The sequence below is a fragment of the Puma concolor genome, chromosome F2 (genome assembly GCF_028749965.1).
Source record: "Puma concolor isolate L17-30 chromosome F2, mPumCon1.1.hap2, whole genome shotgun sequence".
Taxonomy (NCBI): Eukaryota; Metazoa; Chordata; class Mammalia; order Carnivora; family Felidae; genus Puma; species Puma concolor.
Genome location: NC_141684.1, coordinates 63,770,848 through 63,792,709, shown reverse-complemented (window position 1 = coordinate 63,792,709; position 21,862 = coordinate 63,770,848). Strand labels below are relative to the sequence as shown.

The following is a 21,862-nucleotide window of genomic DNA, read 5'->3' as shown; positions in this document are numbered from 1 at the left end:
ATTGGCAACTTGTCCTAACCCCCTGCATCCTTTCTAAACCATCACCTCGTTTAAGCCTCATGTTAAATCTAAAATACTAAAGCGTAGAGAAAATGGATAACTTGCCTCAAATCACTTCCCTAAAAATAAATAAATATCACTTTCCTAATGAGAGTGGCTAAGTCACCGTTCTAACCCATGTCTGTCTCTTCCCAAAGCCCACGCCCTTCACTCTTCCGTCTTCTCAGGTCTTCCCATCATAGCCGCTACAGGCCCTTCTGTTCCCACTGCCACCCTGCCCTTTGCATTGCTAGCAGCAGCAGGCTTCTCGGTTTGCCCCAACACATCCTGCTAATTCATGCCTTCTCCATGCCATATACAATAAACAATGTAAGGGGTGACCCAACCTTTGTGTGGAGGGGAAGGGGGAGTGGCAGGGAAGGCTTCCTGGAGGAAGAGGCATGTAAGCTGAAAACTAAAACTAAGTTGACTTGGCAAAGAGAGTGGAGGGGATGGAAGAGAGGAGACCGTCCAGCCCCAGGGAAGAGGGAATACATGGGAAATGAGCAGTGTACCTGGATCACAGAGTCACAGGAAAGGAGATAGGGCTCCACATGAGGCTACAAAGGCCAGCACGAGCCAGATCAGGCTGGGCTCTGTGCACATGTTAAAGCAACTGGACTTTTCCTAAGAACAATGGGAATGCCACTGAAGGGCTCTAAGCAGTGGAGTGTCAAAATCTGGTTCGTGCTTTTCAAAGGTCAGGCTGCTGTGTGAGAAGGGAGTGGGGGGAGGGTTATCGATCCAGAAGCTATCCCAACAACAGGAGAACGCAGAGGGGTTCAGACTATGTGTTGGCAGTACAGGTGGAGACAAGTGGGCCAGTTTAAAGGATACAGAAGATAGAACTGAGGGGAGCAGACACTGTGTCCAAGGGAGAGGAAGGTAGGGATCAACAATGAGCCCTTTATTTCCGACTTGGCATCCGGGTAGGCAGGTGCTGTGACTTGAGATGGGGGGATGGATACTGCGGGCCCTTCTAGTTTGATGTGCCTGCGGGACATGCAGATGGAAAGAGCTAATAGGCAGTCTAGACTGGAAAGGTAGGTTTGGGAACCAAATGCATAAATGTGGTATTCAAAGTCGAGGGGGTAATTGAGATCTCTAGAGACTGTGCAGATAGGCAGAGAAGAGAAAAGCTTGGGGGCCATACAACATTTAAAACAGGGGCCATGAGGATGGGAGGACCCAGTAGAAGCCACCGAGCTGAGAAGGGGAGAGATTTTTTTAAAGGGGCGGGAGTGAGACGGTAACCAACCCACAGATAAGGACTGAAAACAGTCATTTACATTATGGCCAAGGCAATTTACACTTTTGAATAATGTGTTTGTATGCACTCGATTCAGGTGATTTATCCAAACCAAGAAACTCTAGGCCAAAAGATGAATTCAAGCCCATCCTTTGCCAAGACAGAAAAGCTGTAGCTTTGAAATGAAATGTTTTCCTGCCAGTGTTTTGAGGGTCTGGGGGCAATTTTATCTTGCTCATCCTTTGTCTCCAGCATCACCTGCTTGGCTTAGAATTGGTGTTCATTAAAAATGCCAAGAAGGGGGCACGTGGCTGGCTAGTTGGAGGAGCAGGTGACTCTTCATGTCAGGTCATGAGTTTGAGCCCTAGTTGGATGGATAGATAGATAGATAGATAGATAGATAAATGAATACTTTAAAAAAATGTCAGGAGGAAGACGAAAAATTTCTGGAGCAGAATGGTGGTGATGCTTGCACAAAATCTGAACGTACTTAGTGCCACTGAGTAGGTATACTTAAAAATGGCTACAGTGAGAAGGGGCACACACACCCCAATGTTTATAGCAGTGCTATCGACAATAGCCAAAGTATGGAAAGAGCCCGCCCAAATGTCCATCGATGGATGGATGGATAAAGAAGATGTGGTATATATATACAATGGAGTATTGGCAATGAAAAAGAATGAAATCTTGCCATTTGCAACTATGTGGATGGAAGTAGAGGGTATTATGCTAAGCGAAATTAGTCAGAGAAAAACAAATATCATATGACTTCACTCACGTGGAACTTAAAATACAAAGCAGATGAACATAACGGAAGGGAAGCAAAAATAATACAAAACAGGGAGGGGGACAAAACATAAGAGACTCTTAAATATAGAGAACAAACTGAGGGTTGCTGGATGGGTTGTGGATGGGGGGATGGCTAATAGGCAAGAGGCATTAGGGAGGACATTTGTTGGGATGAGCACTGAGTGTTCTATGGAGGGGATGAGTCATTGGATTCTATTCCTGAAATCACTATTGCACTATATGCTAACTAACTTGGATGTAAATTAAATAATTAATTTTTAAAAATGGTTACAATCACCCAAAAGATTTAAAAACAAGGTCTCAAGAAGATATTTGTATACCCATGCTCATGGCATAATTATTTACAACAGCCAGAAGGTGGAAAAACCCAAGTGTGTGTGAAGCAAAATGTGGTATATACATACGATGGAATATTATCCAGCCTTAACAAGGAATGAAATTTTGACACGTGCTAGAAGAAGGATGGCCCTTGAGGACGTTATACAAAGTGAAATAAGCCAGTTACAAAACAATAAATACTGTATGATTCCATTTACATGAGGTACCTAGAGTAGTCAAACTCATAGAGAAAGAAAGTGGAATGGTGGTTGCCGGGGCTAAGGGGACGATTGAATAGGAAGTTATTGTTTGATGAATACAAAGTTACAGTTTTGCAAGAGAAAAAAGTTATAGAGATGAATCCTGGTGTTAGATGCACCACAGTGTAAACGTACTTCAAGCCACTGAACTGCACACTTAAAATGAGTTAAGATGCAAAATTTTATGTTATGTGTATTTTGCCACAATTAAAGTAATAATAAAAATGATTCAAATAACACATTTTATGTTGTGTGTATTTTATCACAATAAAAAAAAAATTCATGCTGCTGCAGTGAATACAAACTATGTAGTTTCTGAACTTAGAGGCCAAAATGAAAACATTCTTTGATCAAGAAAAATAAATCCTAAACATACGCACAGATGCTTTGTTCAATAATGAAAGGAATATAACTTTTTTTTTAATTTTTTTTTTAACGCTTATTTATTTTTGAGACAGAGAGAGACAGAGCATGAACGGGGGAGGGGCAGAGAGAGAGGGAGACACAGAATCAGAAGCAGGCTCCAGGCTCTGAGCCATCGGCCCAGAGCCCGACGCGGGTCTGGAACTCACAGACCGCGAGATCGTGACCTGAGCTGAAGTCGGACGCTTAACGGACTGAGCCACCCAGGCGCCCCAGGAGTATAACTTTTAAAATAAAGTGTGAAAGGGGCGCCTGGGTGGCGCAGTCGGTTGAGCGTCCGACTTCAGCCAGGTCACGATCTCGCGGTCCGTGAGTTCGAGCCCCGCGTCGGGCTCTGGGCTGATGGCTCGGAGCCTGGAGCCTGTTTCCGATTCTGTGTCTCCCTCTCTCTCTGCCCCTCCCCCGTTCATGCTCTGTGTCTCTCGGTCCCAAAAATAAATAAACGTTGAAAAAAATAAAATAAAATAAAATAAAATAAAATAAAATAAAATAAAATAAAATAAAATAAAATAAAGTGTGAAAATATGGGGCACCTGAGTGGCTCAGTCGGTCGCGTGTCTGAATCCTACTTTCGGCTCAGGTCAGGATCTCAGGTTCTCATGGGGTCTGGGCCCCCAACTGGGCTTTGCTCTGACAGTGCACAGCCTGACTGGGATTCTCTGTCTCCCCCTCTCTCTGCCCCTCCCTCGCTCATGCACTCTCTCTCTCAAAAATAAATAAACTTAAATACAATAAAATAAATAAAATTAAAAAGCGTGAAAATAAAGTGTGGTCTACAAGTTTTATAAAAAATGAGAGTGAAGAAAGATAGTAAGCAGGATGGAAGAAAGAAACTGTACCACTTCCATCAAGTGTTAGTTAGAGGATTTCAGATCAAGATGCGTGGTGCTTCCCCGCACTCTTTGCAAAACAGGAAGTTCTTGCAGGCACGTGATCCAGGAAGGGGAGCAGAGCCCCCAGGATGGGGGAGGTTGGCTTCATCTCCTGCCACATCTTGTGCTAAGGACTGCCTTTTACGTGGGTAGTGCAAACTGAGCTCTCTGCCACATTTTTGCCTGTGCCACCATGATAAAATTGTGCCAGCTCTGGTTCCTTAGGAAACTCAGTGATGTATAGATGATGCTAATATTTTCTAACCAGATCCGGACAAGTATCGAACTTCTAGACTACCATTTATGTCTTTTCTCTCAGGACTTTGGGAACTTTTCCAACCTTTCTTATGATTTGGAACAATTTTATTTATTTATTTATTTATTTATTTATTTATTTTTAATATTTATTTATTTTTGAGAGAGACAGACAGACAGAGCGCCAGGAGGGGAGGAGCAGAGGGAGACATAGAATCCAAAGCAGACTCCAGGCTCCCAGCCATCAGCACAGAGCCCGACACAGGGCTCAAACCCACAGACCGCAAGATCATGACCTGAGCTGAAGTCGGATGCTTAACCAACTGAGCCACCCAGGTGCTCCTGAAAACCATTTAAATGACAGGAATCATCTGTGCCTTAAAGGTTGCACAGACACACAACACCTGTAAAACCTCATGACTTTTTAAGAAATAGATCTTTGGCAACATGTTCAGTTTCTTCTGAAGTTATTGACCTATTCAAGTTTTCATCCACTCCTTAAAACAGCTTTGGTAATTTATATATTCATAGAATATACTCAAAGAATATTTTAATATTCAATGGTACATATTTTCAGATTTATTCATATCTTATGTAATACTGTCATTTTTTCATCTTTTCAGAGTTTGTGAAAAAAATCCTTTTCAGGATTTCTTTCTTTTTTTAAAATTTTTTTTAATGTTTTTACTTATTTTTTTTATTTTTTTTTAACGTTTATTTATTTTTGAGACAGAGAGAGACAGAGCATGAATGGGGGAGGGTCAGAGAGAGAGGGAGACACAGAATCTGAAGCAGGCTCCAGGCTCTGAGCCGTCAGCCCAGAGCCCAACACGGGGCTCAAACTCACAGACCGCGAGATCGTGACCTGAGTTGAAGTTGGACGCTTAACCGAATGAGCCACCCAGGCGCCCCTGTTTTTACTTATTTTTGAGACAGAGACAGAGCATGAGCAGGGGAGGGGCAGAGAGGGAGACACAGAATCTGAAGCAGGCTCCAGGCTCTGAGCTGTCAGCACAGGGCCGGATGCAGGGCTCGAACTCACGGACTATGAGGTCATGACCTGAGCTGAAGTCAGATGCCCAACCGACTGAGCCACCCAGGTGCCCCAGGATTTATCTCTTACTCCTAATGTTTTTTTAATTGGCATTTCTTTTTATTTTTATCTTGGTCAGTTTTCTCTATTTGCTATGTTTTTCCCCCAAATAACCAGATCTTGATTTTATTTAGGTGTCAGCTTTTCTTTTATTTTCTTCAGTAATTTCTGCTTTCCCCCAATTCATAACACCTTCATAACTTAAAATCTGTCACTCTAGTTACATTAGCGTAAATTTTACTAGTATCTTAAGGATGCACCAGGGACTATATTTAAGAAGGCACCAGAGGGGCGCCTGGGTGGCGCAGTCAGTTAAGCGTCCGACTTCAGCCAGGTCACGATCTCACGGTCCGTGAGTTCGAGCCCCGCGTCAGGCTCTGGGCTGATGGCTCGGAGCCTGGAGCCTGGAGCCTGTTTCCGATTCTGTGTCTCCCTCTCTCTCTGCCCCTCCCCCGTTCATGCTCTGTCTCTGTCTGTCCCATAAATAAATAAAAACGTTGAAGAAGAAAAAAAAATTAAAAAAAAAAAAAAGAAGGCACCAGAAAGATGTATTGGTCAATACTAGAAGTTTTATAGATATTAATATATGCCATTGTATTTTAAATAGCCAGATTAATCTTTGCTTACATCTGCTTTTCCATTTTCTAGGCCACAGGAAAATGATTATAGCCATGATTTTCTAGAGTTGGAGACCTCTGGGCTTCAATGGTGCTTTTATCTGTAAGTTAGAGTGGATCACAAGTCATTTTGAAAGAGAATTCTGGTCCCATGAGCTTGCCTTAGCCCCCCTTTGCAGAGCTGGGATGGTGCTCTATAGAAGCCCGGGTGACTGCCAGGCTCCCCAGTTTTCACAGGTATGGATGAATTTTTGTCTTTGCTCAGATGGGGAATAGGAAGTGGGTTCCTCAATCTATCTGGACTTGTTTGCCCATCTGCAGAATGGGTAGAACAATAAGCCACTCACAATAATCTTTTGAAGATGAGGAAAATAAAACTCAAACTATTTACTAACTTCCCTAAAGCCACAGTTAATACAAAGTTTGAACAAGCCGTACCTGGGGTCAAGATCGCTGTTTTGATCTGCAAAGTCTCTACCTACGCAATGTTTCACAATCTGACTCTAATCACACATTTTAAAATGTGCAACACAGGGATACAGCTTATGATCATTTTGCATTTAAGCTATTATATATAGGATCTTAAATACATAAGGACATACGCCTTGTCAGAATGTCAAGTAGAAGCCAAATGCAACAGAGCTGATAAGATTTTAAAGCTGTACGCACATTTGCCAATTAGGAGTTTATTAATGATTTTAGCAAGAGCAGATTCAGTGCTGTGTGAGGCCGGAAGACCATGAAAAGATTGCAATTGTCATGAAAGCTTTGAGGTAACAAGTGCTTTTACATTATATAGCATTACAGTGTGCCCTGCATCGCTCACAGTGCAAGCTCAGCCCTTCTGATGGCCTCCAAGGCCCTCCAAGACTGTATGGTCCGCCACCTCACATTCCTCACCCCCACTCCTCTATCCTATCATTCTCCCTGCCTCTGTTCCCACCAGCCTGCCCCCTTGCTGTCCCTCTGTCACGGACACATTGTGCTCTTAAGACTTAGTGCACCTGCTCCTCAGACCGGAAGGCTCTTCCCCAGATACCCACCCATGACTCCCTTACCTTGAGGCCTGCCCTGACCGCCTTAGGTCAAATTACCACCTGTCTGTACCCCTAGTCTCCTGACCTTGCTTAACCTCCAAAGCACTTGTTTTCTGACATAACACATTTCCCTTTTTACCAAGTCTGTTCTCCAGTGAATGTCTCCCCCACTCTCCACCACTAGAATTTAAGCTTCATGGGCGCAAGGGTTTGGGTTTTGACACTCACATGTACCACCCACCCAGAACACATGTGACACAGCGAAGGTTTGGTGAAAGAATGAATGAACGAATGAACTAACAAATGTGAGACGACGTACTAACTACGTATTTACACTCATTAGTCACTCACACTTAGAAGTCACATCTGGGCTCTGCCACTCACTAGTTGTGCAACCTTTTTTAACCTTCGTTTCCTCATCTGTGGATGAAAACAAAAATATGACCTCATAAGATGATTGTTTTGATTCTATAAGGCAGTTAATGCACAGTGCTTAGCACCATGCCTGGAGCATACATGGGATATGCTCAGGAAATGTTAGATGCTATTACCGTATGTCATCTATCATCACTATAATCATTGTTTTATTTAATTTCCACAGTGGTCCTAAAAGGCTGATATTATTCCTAACTTCAAGGTATGGAAAGTGAACAAAAAGAGGTTAAATAACTTCTTCACCATCAGACAGGATAAATCTCCCAGCTGGTCTACTGGACACCTCTTTTCATGCCGCCTTGGTTCACCCGGCTCATGCCCGACCCTGGAGTCCTTGGCCACCAAACTCACTGGCTCCTTTCACAATTTCCAGACTCGTCTGAAGCATCAGGCTGCAGGGCTTCCTCAGTGGTTGTCCAAGGGGCTAAGGGGTGCAGAAGTTAACTTCCCATAGGCACAGATTGAGATCCTCTCCACTTCACCTTCTGAGATATTTTCTAAAACATAGTGTTGTTGTATAGTCTTCCTAGAAAAGTGGCTGTGGCTGAGCCTTCATAAGACAGGGATCTAGATACAGACCACCTTGCATTTTCTTCCTTTCTCTTTCCTTTTTTAAATTTATTTACTTATTTGAGAGAGAGAGAGAGAGCACAAGTAGGGGAAAGGCAGAGAGAGGGAGACAGAATCTGAAGCAGAATCCTAAGTTGGACACGTAACCGACTGAGCCACCCAGGCATCCCTAATTGTATATTTTTATTACACACATATATATTTTATTTTCCTATTCCTACCTATTCAAAAAATGTAAACATTGAAATCTGCAGTGGCATTGCCTGTGTAAGAGTCAGAGCTCTCACCACACTTGGGCAAACTGCTTTTTCTCTCTGTGCTTCAAGTTCCTCATCTGGACAACAGGGATGATAATGAACCCACCATCAAGTATTTAGAACAGGACCTGGCATATAAAACATTACCTTTTTCATTTTTTTTTTTAAATACTTTTTTTAAATTTTTTTAATGTTTTTATTTATTTTTGAGACAGAGAGAGACAGAGCATGAGCAGGGAAGGGACAGAGAGAGAGGGAGACACAGAATCCAAAGCAGGCTCCAGGCTCTGAGCTGTCAGCACAGAGCCCGATGCGGGGCTCGAACTCACGGACGGTGAGACCATGACCTGAGCTGAAGTCGGACGCTCAACCGACTGAGCCACCCAGGCGCCCCCCTTTTTCATTTTTTTAAAGATTTCATTTTTAAGTAATTTCTATACCCAATGTGGGGCTCAAACCCACAACCCTGAGAACCTGAGTCGCATGCTCCACAGACTGAGCCAGCCAGGTGCCCCAAAATACTACTTTTTGACGGTAAAATTTTAGTTAGAGTGTGTAAGTCTTTATTTTATTTTATTTTTTTTTTAATTTTTTTTTTTTTTACGGTTATTTATTTTTGAGACAGAGAGAGAGAGCATGAACAGGGGAGGGTCAGAGAGAGAGGCAGACACAGAATCCGAAACAGGCTCCAGGCTCCAAGCGGTCAGCACAGAGCCTGACGCAGGGCTCGAACTCACGGACCGCGACATCATGACCTGAGCCGAAGTCGGCCGCCTAACCCACTGAGCCACCCAGGCGCCCCTAGAGTGTGTAAGTCTTTAAAACTAAACTATAACCCAGGGTGCCCGGGTGGCTCAGTTGGTTAACGTCTGACTCTTAATGCTGATTGAGCCCCACCTGTTCTCCCCCTCCCCTGTTCGCTCACTCTCTCAAAATAAATAAACATTCAAAAAATAAAAATAAACATGAACTATTACCTCATTTTCAAAAAGTACTTAAATAGTATCAATCATGCAGTTAGTGGCAAAGACGCTACTATATTTGAACCAGATATTGTTCTGAGTACTTACAAAATATCTTATTTAATCCACACGAAAAGCCTGTGTGATAGGAATTATTATCCTCATTTTACAAAATTGAGCTCAGAGAAGTCTGCTGCCCCAAATCATACAGTTAATTGTATCGGTCTCTAATGTCTATGTTTTTGATTATGTTTTTCACTTTTTTTTTTAACGCTTATTTTTTTTTAAATTTTTTTTTAACGTTTATTTATTTTTGAGACAGAGAGAGACAGAGCATGAACGGGGGAGGGGCAGAGAGAGAGGGAGACACAGAATCGGAAGCAGGCTCCAGGCTCTGAGCCATCAGTCCAGAGCCCGACGCGGGGCTCGAACTCGCGGACTGCGGGATCCTGACCTGAGCCGAAGTCGGAGGCTCAACCGACTGAGCCACCCAGGCGCCCCACGCTTATTTGTTTTTGAGAGAGGCAGGGAGGGGCAGAGAGGGGGGACAGAGGATCTGAAGCGGGCTCTGTGATAACAGCACAGAGCCCAATGAGGGGCTTGGACTCACAAACCATGAGATCGAGACCTGAGGGGAAGTCAAATGCTTAACTGATTGAGCCAGATGCCCCTATGCTTTTAATTATTATACCATCTTCCCATCAGAAAATAGGAGGTAGGTTCCTCGATACGTAAAAATAGGTTTATTTTGGCAGTATTGCAGTATTGCAAGGCTAGTACTCTGCTTACAAAATAATGGACTGAGTGGGGGTAGGGAGGGGTGGGAAGTAGAATAGAAATGTAGGCTTTGCCTCCAATATAATGTATGCTGTGTTTAAATTATTTTTATTTGTTTATTTATGTTGAGAGAGACTGAGAGAGAGAGCAAGCAGGGGAAGGGCAGAGAGAGGGGAGAAAGAATCCCAGGTAGGCTCCATGCTGTTAGCACAGAGCCCAATGTGGGGCTTGAACCCACAGACTGTGAGATCATGACATGAGCAGAAACCAAGAGTCAGACACTTAACTGACTGAACCACCCAGATACCCCTGTATGTTGTGTTAAAAAATGTCAGGGCAGGTCCCTATCAAAATAACACCAGCATTCTTCACAGAGCTACAACAAATAATCCTAAAATTTGTATGGGACCAGAAAAGACCCCGAATAGCCAAAGCGATCTTGAAAAAGAAAACCAAAGCAGGAGGCATCACAATCCCAAACTTCAAGCTATACTACAAAGCTGCAATCATCAAGACAGTATGGTACTGGCACAAGAGCAGACACTCAGATCAATGGAACAGAATAGAGAACCCAGAAATGGACCCACAAGCATATGGCCAACTAATCTTTGACAAAGCAGGAAAGAATATCCAATGGAATAAAGACTGTCTCTTCAGCAAGCTGTGCCGGGAAAACTGGACAGTGACATGCAGAATGAACCTGGACCACTTTCTTACACCATACACAAAAACAAACTCAAAATGGATGAAAGACCTCAATGTAAGACAGGAAGCCATCAAAATCCTCGAGGAGAAAGCAGGCAAAAACCTCTTTGACCTCGGTCACAGCAACTTCTTACTCAACACGCCTCCAGAGGCAAGGGAAACAAAAGCAAAAATGAACTAATGGGACCTCATCAAAATAAAAAGCTTCTGCACAGCAAAGGAAACAATCAGCAAAACTAAAAAGCAACCGACAGAATGGGAGAAGATATTTGCAAATGACATATCAGATAAAGGGTTAGTATCCAAAATCTAATAAGAACTTATAAAACTCGACACCCAAAAAACAAATAATCTAGTGAAGAAATGGGCAAAAGACATGAATAGACATTTCTCCAAAGACATCCAGATGGCTAATCAACACATGAAAAAATGTTCACCATCACTCATCATCAGGCAAATATAAATCAAAACCACAATGAGATACCACCTCACACCTGTCAGAATGGCTAACATTAACAACTCAGGCAACAACAGATGTTGGCAAGGATGCGGAGAAAGAGGATCTCTTTTGCATTGTTGGTGGGAATGCAAGCTGGTGCAGCCACTCTGGAAAACAATATGGAGCTTCCTCAAAAAACTAAAAATAGAACTACCCTACGACCCAGCAATTGCACTACTAGGCATTTATCCATGGGATACAGGGGTGTTGTTTCAAAGGGACACATGCACCCCCATGTTTATAGCAGCACTGTCAACAATAGCCAAAGGATGGAAAGAGCCCAAATGTCCATGGATGGATAAATGGGTAAAGAAGATGTGGTATATATAGACAATGTAGTCTTACTCGGCAATCAAAAAGAATAAAATCTTGCCATTTGCAACTACGGGGATGGAACTGGAGGCTATTATGCTAAGTGACATTAGTCAGAGAAAGACAAAAATCATATGACTTCACTCATGTGCGGACTTTAAGAGACAAAACAGATGAACATAAGGGAAGGGAAACAAAAATAATATAAAAACAGGGAGGGGGACAAAACATAAGCCACTCATAAATATGGAGAACAAACTGAGGGTTACTGGAGGGGTTGTGGGGGGGGGATGGTCTAAATGGGTAAGGAGCATGAAGGAATCTAATTCTGAAATCACTGTTGTGCTGTATGCTAACTAATTTGGATGTAAATTTTAAAAAATAAAAAATTAAATTAAAAAAAAAATGTCAGGGCGGGGGCACCTGAGTGGCTCGGTTGGCTGAGTGCCTGATTCTTGATTTTGGCTGAGGTCATGACCCCAGGCCTAAGTCCCATGTTGGGCTCCATGTTCAACATGGAGCCTGCTTAAGATTCTCACTCTCTCTCTCAGTCCTTTCTTTCTCTCTCCCGTCTGCCACTCTCCCCTGTTCATGCATGCACTCTCTCTCTCTCTCAAAATATAAATTAAAGTAAGTAAGTGAATGAATGAATGAATCAGTCATTCAGTCAGGGCAGAGGCTCCTGGCTGGCTTAGTTGGAAGTGCATGCCATTCTTGATCTTGGGGTCGTGAGCTCCTGCCCCACGTCAGGTGAAGAGATTACTAAAAAAACCTACCGGGGCACCTGGGTGGCTCAGTCGCTTAAGGATCTGACTTCAGCTCAGGTCCTGGTCTCATGGTTTGTGGGTTTGAGCCCCACGTCGTCCAGCTCTGTGCTGACAGCCCGGAGCCTGGAGCCTGCTTCGGATTCTCTGTCTCCCTCCCTCTCTCTCTCTCCGCCCCTCCCCTCTCATGCTCTGTCTGTGTCTCTCTCTCTCAAAAATAAATAAACATTAAAAAAAAAAAAAAACACGGAACTTAAAAAAAACGTCAGGGCAACTGTAAATAGCAGGGGAAAAGCTTACTATTACTAAATTAACAAGAATCTCATCTAGAAAAATGCCCTAAAACTTCAACAACATTACCTCCTAGTAATAAATATAAAACAAAACTGTTGTATTGTTCCTGCTTTGATAATCAAGTAACCCACATGGAAGACAGGAAATTGCAATTCTTCTGTTTTGAAACTTCAACTACAAGAGCTCCTGAGAGTATTAATAGCTTTTCCACTTACAGGATGCTTTTAGCGACGAGGTCTTGTCCTCTCTTCTTCTACTACTCTGCATGAAGTATAACCTGAAATGAAAGATTTCACAATGAGACACCAACGTGGAGCTCTCAGATTATGTTGCTCTCTACTCTATGTGGGCCTTGTCAAATAAACCAAAAACGTGTGTGACCCAATCTGGAAAAATGTGGTTATTCCTCCCTCTCAAGGATATGCAGCCTTCATCTTATCCAGTGACTCGGTCTTTCACCTAGTTTGGTCTGACACAGAAATTAACTTCATTTTCCAGCTCATCACACTCAGCATATGCTCCAACAAATGGATTCCTGTGTCCGGAGACCAGTAAAATCCCTGTCTCCCTTGGGGATTCTGCTATAGCATTTGTTCTAGGACATTAATGGATGTCCTAACCAGTCCACGTTTTCTGAAGCAATGACAACTCAAGGTCATAGCCTCAAAATGAGGCATGTTCAATATAATGACACATGCAGCACACAGACATTCCTGGTGATGTCAATCATGCATATTGCTTCCTTTTTCCAATGTGAAGTGTAGTGGGGGTTCTCATCCTAAGAGGCATTTTAAAAATCACCAAATCAATTTCTAGGAAGGAGCCTTTTGCATGAGTTAGAGCAACTGTTGTGTCAGTCCCCAATGTTTGCTCATAGATGTGTACATAACTAGAAATGCGTACCAGATGATTGACAAAAAGTGGTCAAGACTACATGTTCTCTCAAAATTCGTGCCCCAAGCCAAAAAAAAAAAAAAAAAAACAAAACAAAAACCTCCAAACTACTTCAAAAGATAGATAGATTAGCGACTCTGTCTGAAAGTCTTAGATAAGATGTTTTCAATAAATTTCTCAGGAAGACTGAACACTGAATACATTTCAATATAGAGGTTGTGATTTTAAAAAGGAAAAAAGGCGGGGTGGCTCAGGGGTTGAGCATCCGACTTTGGCTCAGGTCACGATCTCACCATTTGTGTGTTGGAGCCCCATGTCAGGCTCTCTGCTGTGAACACAGACGGAGCCTGGAGCCTGCTTTGGATTCTGTGTCTCCCTCTCTCTCTGCCCCTCCCCAACTTGTGCTCTGTCTCTCAAAAATAAATAAACGTTAAAAAATGTAAAAAAAAAAAAAAAAGAGAGAGAGAGAGAGAAAAGAAAAATGTCTAGAACAAAAGGACATGTCCCAAAACAAATGGGAAAGAAAAATAAATTTGGAATTTTAGGGAATGTGCCAAAAATGCTGCAGGACAAATCACAGAAAGTTATTCAAAGACATATCATATAACCAGAATACCAAATCTCTCTTGCAGGTGAGTAGATTAGGTAACTCTTTCACAGTGTGAAAACTAGACTAAGAGAAATAGATCAGTTATCAGATTGTCTAATAATACAATGAAAATAAACACCCACTGACTGAATGGGAGGGAGGTAGATGATTTTACTTTATTTATAGCTTGAACTAATAGATGTGCATAAGATTTTTTACCGTTTACAGACATGCTTCTAATACACTTAACTATTAGTGACCAGATTTTACTTGATGTCCATAGTGCATAGTATAAAACCATAAAAACCACCAGAGTGTGGATTTTTCATGCGTAATCTTTTTTTATTAAAAAATTTTTTTAACGTTTATTTTTGAGACAGACAGAGACAGAGCATGAACAGGGAAGGGGCAGAGAGAGAGGGAGACACAGAATGGGAAGCAGGCTCCAGGCTCTGAGCCATCAGCCCAGAGCCCGACACGGGGCTCGAACTCACGGACCGTGAGATCGTGACCTGAGCTGAAGTCGGACGCTTAACCGACTGAGCCACCCAGGTGCCCCTTCATGCGTAATCTTTACTTGAGACAACTCAAACCAGGATGGGATTCAAAACTAAAAATAGTAACAAACACATAAAAGTGAGCTTATCAAAATGAGCCCTGCTCAGTCCAGGTAAACTATTCTAGAGTTATGGATGTACACGGGAACTTCTTGTCCTCCTGAAAGACATCAGCCACCAGTGCACTGCCCAGCCTCTGAGACCCCCTCATTGCTCTCTCATTGAGTGTAATAAAAGACAAGAGCAAAATAATAAAAGACGAAGAAAAAGGAACGGAAGCAATTGAAAAAAATTGTCTACAAGGTAGATATTGATAAAAACAATAATATCAGACCGATTTGAAATCAAGGTTGAAAGTCTCAAAGGGGACTAGAAGAATATTTTATATTCCTAAAAGATATGATCCACCAAATATATGTAACGGTCAGGAACTTTTGTGCACCTATTAACATATTTAAAATTTATACTGCAAAGCCTGATAGCAGAACAAAAATCTACTGACAAACCCCAAATAAAGCAGGGGATGTTAACCTGTCACTTAAAAATCAACAGATCAAATTTACACAGAAATGTAGATGTAAAGGAATAGATCACACAATTTGATGAACAGGTACAGATTTTCTGCCCAATTAAAAAAAAAAAATACACAGCCTTTTCAAATACTCATGGAATATTTGCAAATATTAGCTACGTATTAATTAGGCCAGTAAAAAAGTTCAATGAATTCCTCAAATTAGAAATTATTATTTTTTAATGTTTATTTATTCATTTTGAAAGAGAGTGAAAGGGGGGAGGGACAGCTGGAGAGGGGCAGAAGGAAGGGAGAATCCCAAGAAGGCTCTGTGCTGTCAGCCCAGAGACCAAGGTGGGGCTCGATTTCACAAAACCATGAGATCATGACCTGAGCTGAAATCAAGAGTCCAAAGCTTAACCGGCTGAACCACCCATGTGCCCCAGGATTTGTTTTCTAATTTTGTGGAAGAAAGGTCCGGACAGGTTTCTCGGAGGAATGAAAATTAAGTTGAGACTTGAGAGCTCTGAAACTTAGCTAGGTGAAACAGTGAGCTAGATGGAGGAAATTATCCACCTGCAGGCCTCCCCACCCCCACAGGACTCCGAGGACATGCCCGTTAACCATGGTTCACACAACAGTGAGTGTGACAGGCAGCCTCCCGTGTACACGGTTTATACCTAGCTTCAAAAAGTTTACACCTACTACCAAAAGTAGTAAATAGGTGGCTTACATATTAAAAATATATTCAGTATATAAAAATACATATTATATGCATATTCATCTATCAAGGAACCAACCTAAGAAGTGTCAGAGGTAGTCCTTGCATTCAAGAAGTATACGCAGCAGTGAAGAGTATAGAGTGTCAGACTTAGACCAAGTGAATAACGGAAACACTTCACAAAATGTGAAGTGAGCGGCCTGCACCGAGCTCGCACTTAACGCTTCACCCCTTCACCACCTGCAAGCTCTCAAAACGGCTAAGATGAAGATGAGGAAAACAGGTGCCTGCCTGCCTGCCTTTAGAGGTCTCGCTTCAGCCTTGCCCAACCGAGAAGCTCTCTCTGAGGCCCCAGGACTCTCCAGCAAAAAGAAAAAGATCACCAGGAGAAACCAGTCGTCCCATCTCAGTGCGCAGGTAGACAGCCCCGAGTTACACCCTTTTGTCAATTGGCCGACCCCTAGCAGCAACCTAGGCGGCTTCCAAAAGTTCGATAAGGGCCAGCCCAGGCTTCAGGCTTAGGGCTTGAGCTGAGACGACCCAGGGTCGGCCTGGACCGAGTGTGGGAGCTCCGGCTTCCGGAAGCCCTAGGCCACGTGGGGAGGAGGGAGCCAGTCCTTGCCTGGGTTCTCTCTGCAGGACGCGCGGTCTGCGGCTGCGCTCCCCCGCCCCGTCTCTAGCCCGAGGCCAGCCTTGGTGGCTTCTGGGCTTCCCACTCACCAGAGTATGGGGGCTCCGGCAGCCGCGGGTGGAGGGGAGGAGGAGGTCTGAAGGTGTGGGGTTAGGGAGGGAGAGGGAGGAAGGGGGGGACTGCGGGATCCCCAAGGCCAGCAGCTCAAAGGACGGCCATCAGTCGTCACGGCCATTGTCACGACCACCCCCTGCCAAGCGTACGCATGGACATGGGGCGGGGTACGGCCCTGGATGTCACCTGGGAAGGACATCCATCCACAAACTGGATCTGGACTGCCTATGCCTCTTCCCCTCCACCTCCCCTCCTCCCTCTCCGTTCCTCCTCCGGTTGCTGAGCCTCTAGGCCGGGTCAATCCTCCCTACCTGGGAAACCTCTTGCTGTTCGGGTGAAGTCAGAGCCCTGCTTCATTTAGGAAAGCTCTGAATAATAATTATGGGGGGGGGGGGGGGCGGAGAAGGGAGACAGCCATAGGGTAAATCAAGGAAGTAATAACAATAGCCACTGTTGAAGCCTCCGCCACTGTGCCGTCGTCGCTGTGCTCTGTCGGAGCACCTGGGCCCATCTCAATCTTTCCATTCCTTTTCTGCGTTTGGTCCCATTAGCTTGCGTCTAGAAATCGATTCGAATGAAAAACAATCCGGGACGTAGGCAAATATTTATTTGCACAGATGCGTAGCACAGCTCTTTGTAATACTGAAAACTTAGGCCAACGGTACGCCAGTGATTCTAAATCATGGTACATCCTTTTAGTGGGATTTAACAACAAACAAAATGTTCCCTATATAGTAGGGGGCAGTTTACAAAACAGTTTCTGCTTAATAAAGAAAACATATAGACATAATTTCAATGACAGAGACTGGAAAATAGTTATCTCTAAGTGGCTGAATGATGAGCGTCAATTTTCCGTAAGGATAAGAGAAAAAAAAGTTATAATGTTAAATTATAAGTTAAATAATATAAGTTAAAAGTTATAAGTTAAAATGCTCAATTCTGCCCCTCTCGGAATTGTCTCTCCCTCTCGCCACCTCAGGGCTGTCATTCTGGGAGAAGCGGCAGGGGGCTGCAGGAAGGGCGCTTGTATCCCCTCCGCGTCCCCCCACCGCCCCTCCCGACCCCGCCACGTGCGGGGATCCGCTCTCGCGAGGGCCCTCGCATCCCCTCCGCGTCCCTCCCACCTCCACTCCCCGACCCCGCCACGTGCGCGAACCGGCGCTTCCTGGGGCGCTTGCATCCCCTCCGCGTCCCCCCCTCCCCTCTCCCCTCCCCGACCCCGCCACGTGTGGGGACCCGCGCTTCCGAGGGCGCTTGCATCCCCTCCGCGTCCCTCCCGCCCCGTTCCTCCCCCGCCCCGCCAAGTGCAGGGAACCCGCGATTCTCTGGGCCGGGAGAGGTCAGCTCGTGGAGGCTGGCGAGACCCCGGCCTTCTGCTGGGGGGTGGGGGCGCGGTCCGGGCTCGTGGCGTCTGCACCCATCTCGCCCTGAGTGTTGATTTCGGGAATCGATCGGAAATTACAAGGCCAATTAAATGCCCTCCTATTTAGAGCTCTGGTTAGGCCTGAGAGGCTTCAAACAGCGCCTCAGTCCCTTGGAGGTCTCCGCAGCGGTGACCTCACCCCGAAATCGGCCCTAGGAGATCACTGTCGGAGGGAGGGGGCTGCGCCGAGCCTCCCCGGGTAGCCCCGCCTCCCCCTCCTTCGGCTGGCTGGCGGCGGAAGAAGGTCTTAGCTGCTCAGAGCACGCGCCAGATCTATGCTCACTTGAGACCAAACCGCAGGGAGTGGGGGTGGAATCCCGGGCGGTCGCTGGGCCCGCGGGGACGCAGACAGGAAAGGATGTCCTGGCCATCTGCTGGCCCCGAGGCATCTGCTGGCGGGTCCCCAGGAACGGTGATCGTATTCCTCAGAATCTGTTGCCCAGACCGTCCCCCAGCATACTCGACGCCTACTTCAGTTGCCCGGTTAGAGGCTGCTAGCTGTTTCTACAGTTTTCCAATCCAAATGCTTATTAGTTTTGCACCCCAATGGAGCCTTTCCAAATGGGGCCAAAAAACAGGAAGGTCTGACAATGGCAAATGTTAACCGAAACCGTGTTTACCTTGCATATTTGCTTGTTCGCAGAAGCCTTAGCGGTAATAATGGTGTCCAAACTCCTCATTTGACAGATGAGTTAACTGAAGCCAATGGAGTAACAGGCCAGTCCCTGGGTAGCATGATACCTTCATTGCATAGAGGCAGTCTGGAAAGAATTCAGGTAAGACCTGGGAAAGCTTGTTAGGAGGGTTTCCTATCTAATTTTCCTCTGCCTGGATACTAATGCCTGGAAAGTTGTAGTTTTTATCTGTTTTAAATGAAAAACTGTACCAATCTCTGTATAGATATATACCTGTTAATGAGAGTTTGGATTCTCTTTGGCTTAGTATTATGTGAGCTTTCCCCAATGTCATGCTGGTGTTAAGAAAGAATGTCAAAATATTCTTTGAAAAACTTCAGTAGCCACCCAATACTGCACTGTATCGCTGGGCTACCAGCCCTGTTGCTGAACGTTTCTGTTGTTAATCAGTTTTCATTATTAAAAACAGTTCAGGGGCGCCTCGGTGGCGCAGTCGGTTAAGCGTTTGACTTCCGCCAGGTCACGATCTCGCGGTCCGTGAGTTCGAGCCCCGCGTCAGGCTCTGGGCGGATGGCTCAGAGCCTGGAGCCTGTTTCTGGTTCTGTGTCTCCCTCTCTCTCTGCCCCTCCCCCGTTCATGCTCTGTCTCTCTCTGTCCCAAAAATAAATAAACGTTGAAAAAAAGAAAAAAGAGGTGGAATGAGAAAATAAAACATGGGTGAGTGCAAAAAAAAAAAAAACAAAACAAAACAAAAAAAAAACAGTTCAGGTAAGAACATGCTTGTTTACAAATCTCTACACTTCTGACTGTAGAATGGATTCCTTGAACTGGAGTTACCAGGTTATAGACTACAGACTTTTTAAAGATTTGGCTGCACGGTGCCTAATTGCTTTCTTCTTTCTTTCCTTCTTTGAGACAGAGAAGGCAAGCAGGGGAGAGGGGCAGAGGGAGAATCTTAAGCAGGCTCCATGCTGAGCATGGAGCTTGATCCCGCAACCCTGGGATCATGACCTCAGCTGAAATCAAGAGTCAGATGCTCAACCAACTGGAGCCATCCAGGCGCCCCGGCCTAATTGCTTTCTAAAAAGCTTGTGCCAGTTTTATACTGTTCCTAGCAGAATAAGTGTGCCCACTTGCTTTGATTACTGGTAACCTTGAGAATTTGTTGAGTGCATGAAAGTAACAGGGTCTAGAAGCAGCTAGGTGGTGGCCATAGGGGATCTTCCAGAGGCATCACAGGGTAGTGTACCTTCTGTACTGCACCTTGAACCCACTGTGCTTGGCATCTCTAGCACCCAGCACCTTGCGTGTTGTTGGCTGAGTAGATGCATTCCCACCTTGCCTCCCACCTCTCACCCCTGATCTCACAGGTCATACCTGGTGGATCTCTGGGCTGTCATCTGTGTCTGCTAGGACAAGGCATAATAAACTCATCACTGTGCTGGCTTTTCTTTCCTTGTCTTCATACATGCTATGCTTTCCTATTTGTTCTTTTGCTTTGCATCCTCTCTGGGCTGTCAGATATTGTGGGTCACTGCTGTCCCTCTTACATGGGGACATTTGGGTTCCACAGTGATGACAATAAAGGGAAGGCCAGATCTTGTCTGTCTTTCATACACTTGTCCATTCATTTATTCATTCCACAAATACTTATTGAGCCAGTTATTATATATAGGGCACTATGCTTGCTGGAAACATAGAAGGAAATAATACCAACATCAATATCTAACATTTATTGAACATGTACTAAATGCCATGCACTGTGTTAGGTACATGATTTCACTTAATCCTTATCATAGCCCCATTAGGTAAGTACTATTATTTTCCCCATTTTACAGATAAGGGAACTGATGCCTACAGAAGTTAAAGGTCACACAACTGGTTAAATGGTGGAGCCTAGATCCAAATCCAAGCAGTCAGCACTTAAAGCTGGATTCCAGAAGAATGGGGAATGTCTCAGGCAGAAAGGATATAATTAGTAAAGGCCCTGGGGCAGAGAATAGTTTGGTTCATTAAAAAACGGTCAGGGGGTACCTGGGTGGCTCAGTCCGGTGAGTGCCAGACTCTTGATTTCGGCTCAGGTCATGATCTCACGGTTGGTGAGAAAGAGCCCCAGGTGGCACTGAGCCTGCTTAGGATTCCCTCTCTCCCTCTTTCTCTCTGCTCCTCCTCAGCTCATGCTCTCTCTGTCTCTCTCAAAATAAATAAATAAACTTAAAAAAATAATGCCTTTGGCCGGGGAGCAGACGGTCTGAGGAGCAGCAAGAATAGATGCGATAGCTATCCCAGCAGTCCAGGTTGAGATGATGGACCTTTGGTTTGGAAACAAACTGGATGAACCGGATGTGAGGTGTGACGACCAGGTTCCTAAGATGGTAAGTGGTAGGACCATTCCTAAGATCCTGGATATCTGGTGGGCGGTCAGGTTTGTAGGAAAGATCTTAAGTTTGGTTTCGGGGATGTCGAAATCAGTTGCTACCAAGACATGCACAGAGATTCCAAGTAAGAGCTCCGATCAGAATGTAGGAATTATCAGGGTAGGGAGGACCATTGGAGCCGGCTGGAGCAAGGTAGTGACAGAGTGTGAGGTGAGAAGAGAATTCAGGGTGCCAGGATTTACAGGTGACGTTCAGGAAATGACCCTGGAAAGGTTTCCAGAGGAAACAGGAGCAGCCAGAACATTGGGAGGATGGATGTGTTTCAGATGCAGACCCGCACCCTCCGACACCAGGCGGAGACTAGAATATGCATGGGGTTGGTTGGAAGTCAGGACTGGAGGTACTTTTACCCCTTTCTTGGCTCTCACACACTGGGGCTGCCGAGCAGTCCTCTTTCTGCCGCCCTGTGTTTCAGCAGGACAGGATTTTGACGTGACTTTGAGGGCCTTTCTTTGTAGTTTCTTGCGGATTTTTACATTTATATGTCACCTAACAGCAACAGGAAAAGGGGGGTAATTTAATGAAAGAACATTTCTATTTCACTGTATACACTTCCATTACTCGTATTTCCATTATGCACACTATTAGCCATTAATAAATAAATACAACTGAATGTTTAAAAATATCTTTAGGGGGCACTTGGGTGGCTCAGTTGGTTAAGTGCCTGACTTTGGCTCTGGTCATGCTCTCATGGTTCATGAGTTCGAACCCTGCGTTGGGCTCCATGCTAACAGGGCAGAGCCTGCTTGGGATTCTCTCTTTCCTCTCTCTCTGCCCCTCCCCCGCTCGTGCTTCCTCTCT

At 44.7% G+C, this 21,862-nt stretch overlaps 1 protein-coding gene across 1 annotated transcript in view; it reads right to left on the bottom strand.

Moving 5' to 3' along the window:
* Positions 1 to 16,793, bottom strand: part of LOC147572062 (uncharacterized) — a 75,033-nt gene extending 58,240 nt beyond the window's left edge. Inside the window, exons 1-3 of the mRNA XM_086695524.1 lie at positions 16,541 to 16,793; positions 12,764 to 12,825; positions 7,325 to 7,393 (exon numbers count right to left, since the gene is read on the bottom strand). Coding sequence (XP_086551650.1) covers positions 7,325 to 7,393; positions 12,764 to 12,825; positions 16,541 to 16,764 — 355 coding nt within the window. The 5' untranslated portion in view covers positions 16,765 to 16,793. The remainder of the gene's footprint in view (positions 1 to 7,324; positions 7,394 to 12,763; positions 12,826 to 16,540) is intronic.
* Between the last annotated feature and the right edge of the window lie 5,069 nt (positions 16,794 to 21,862).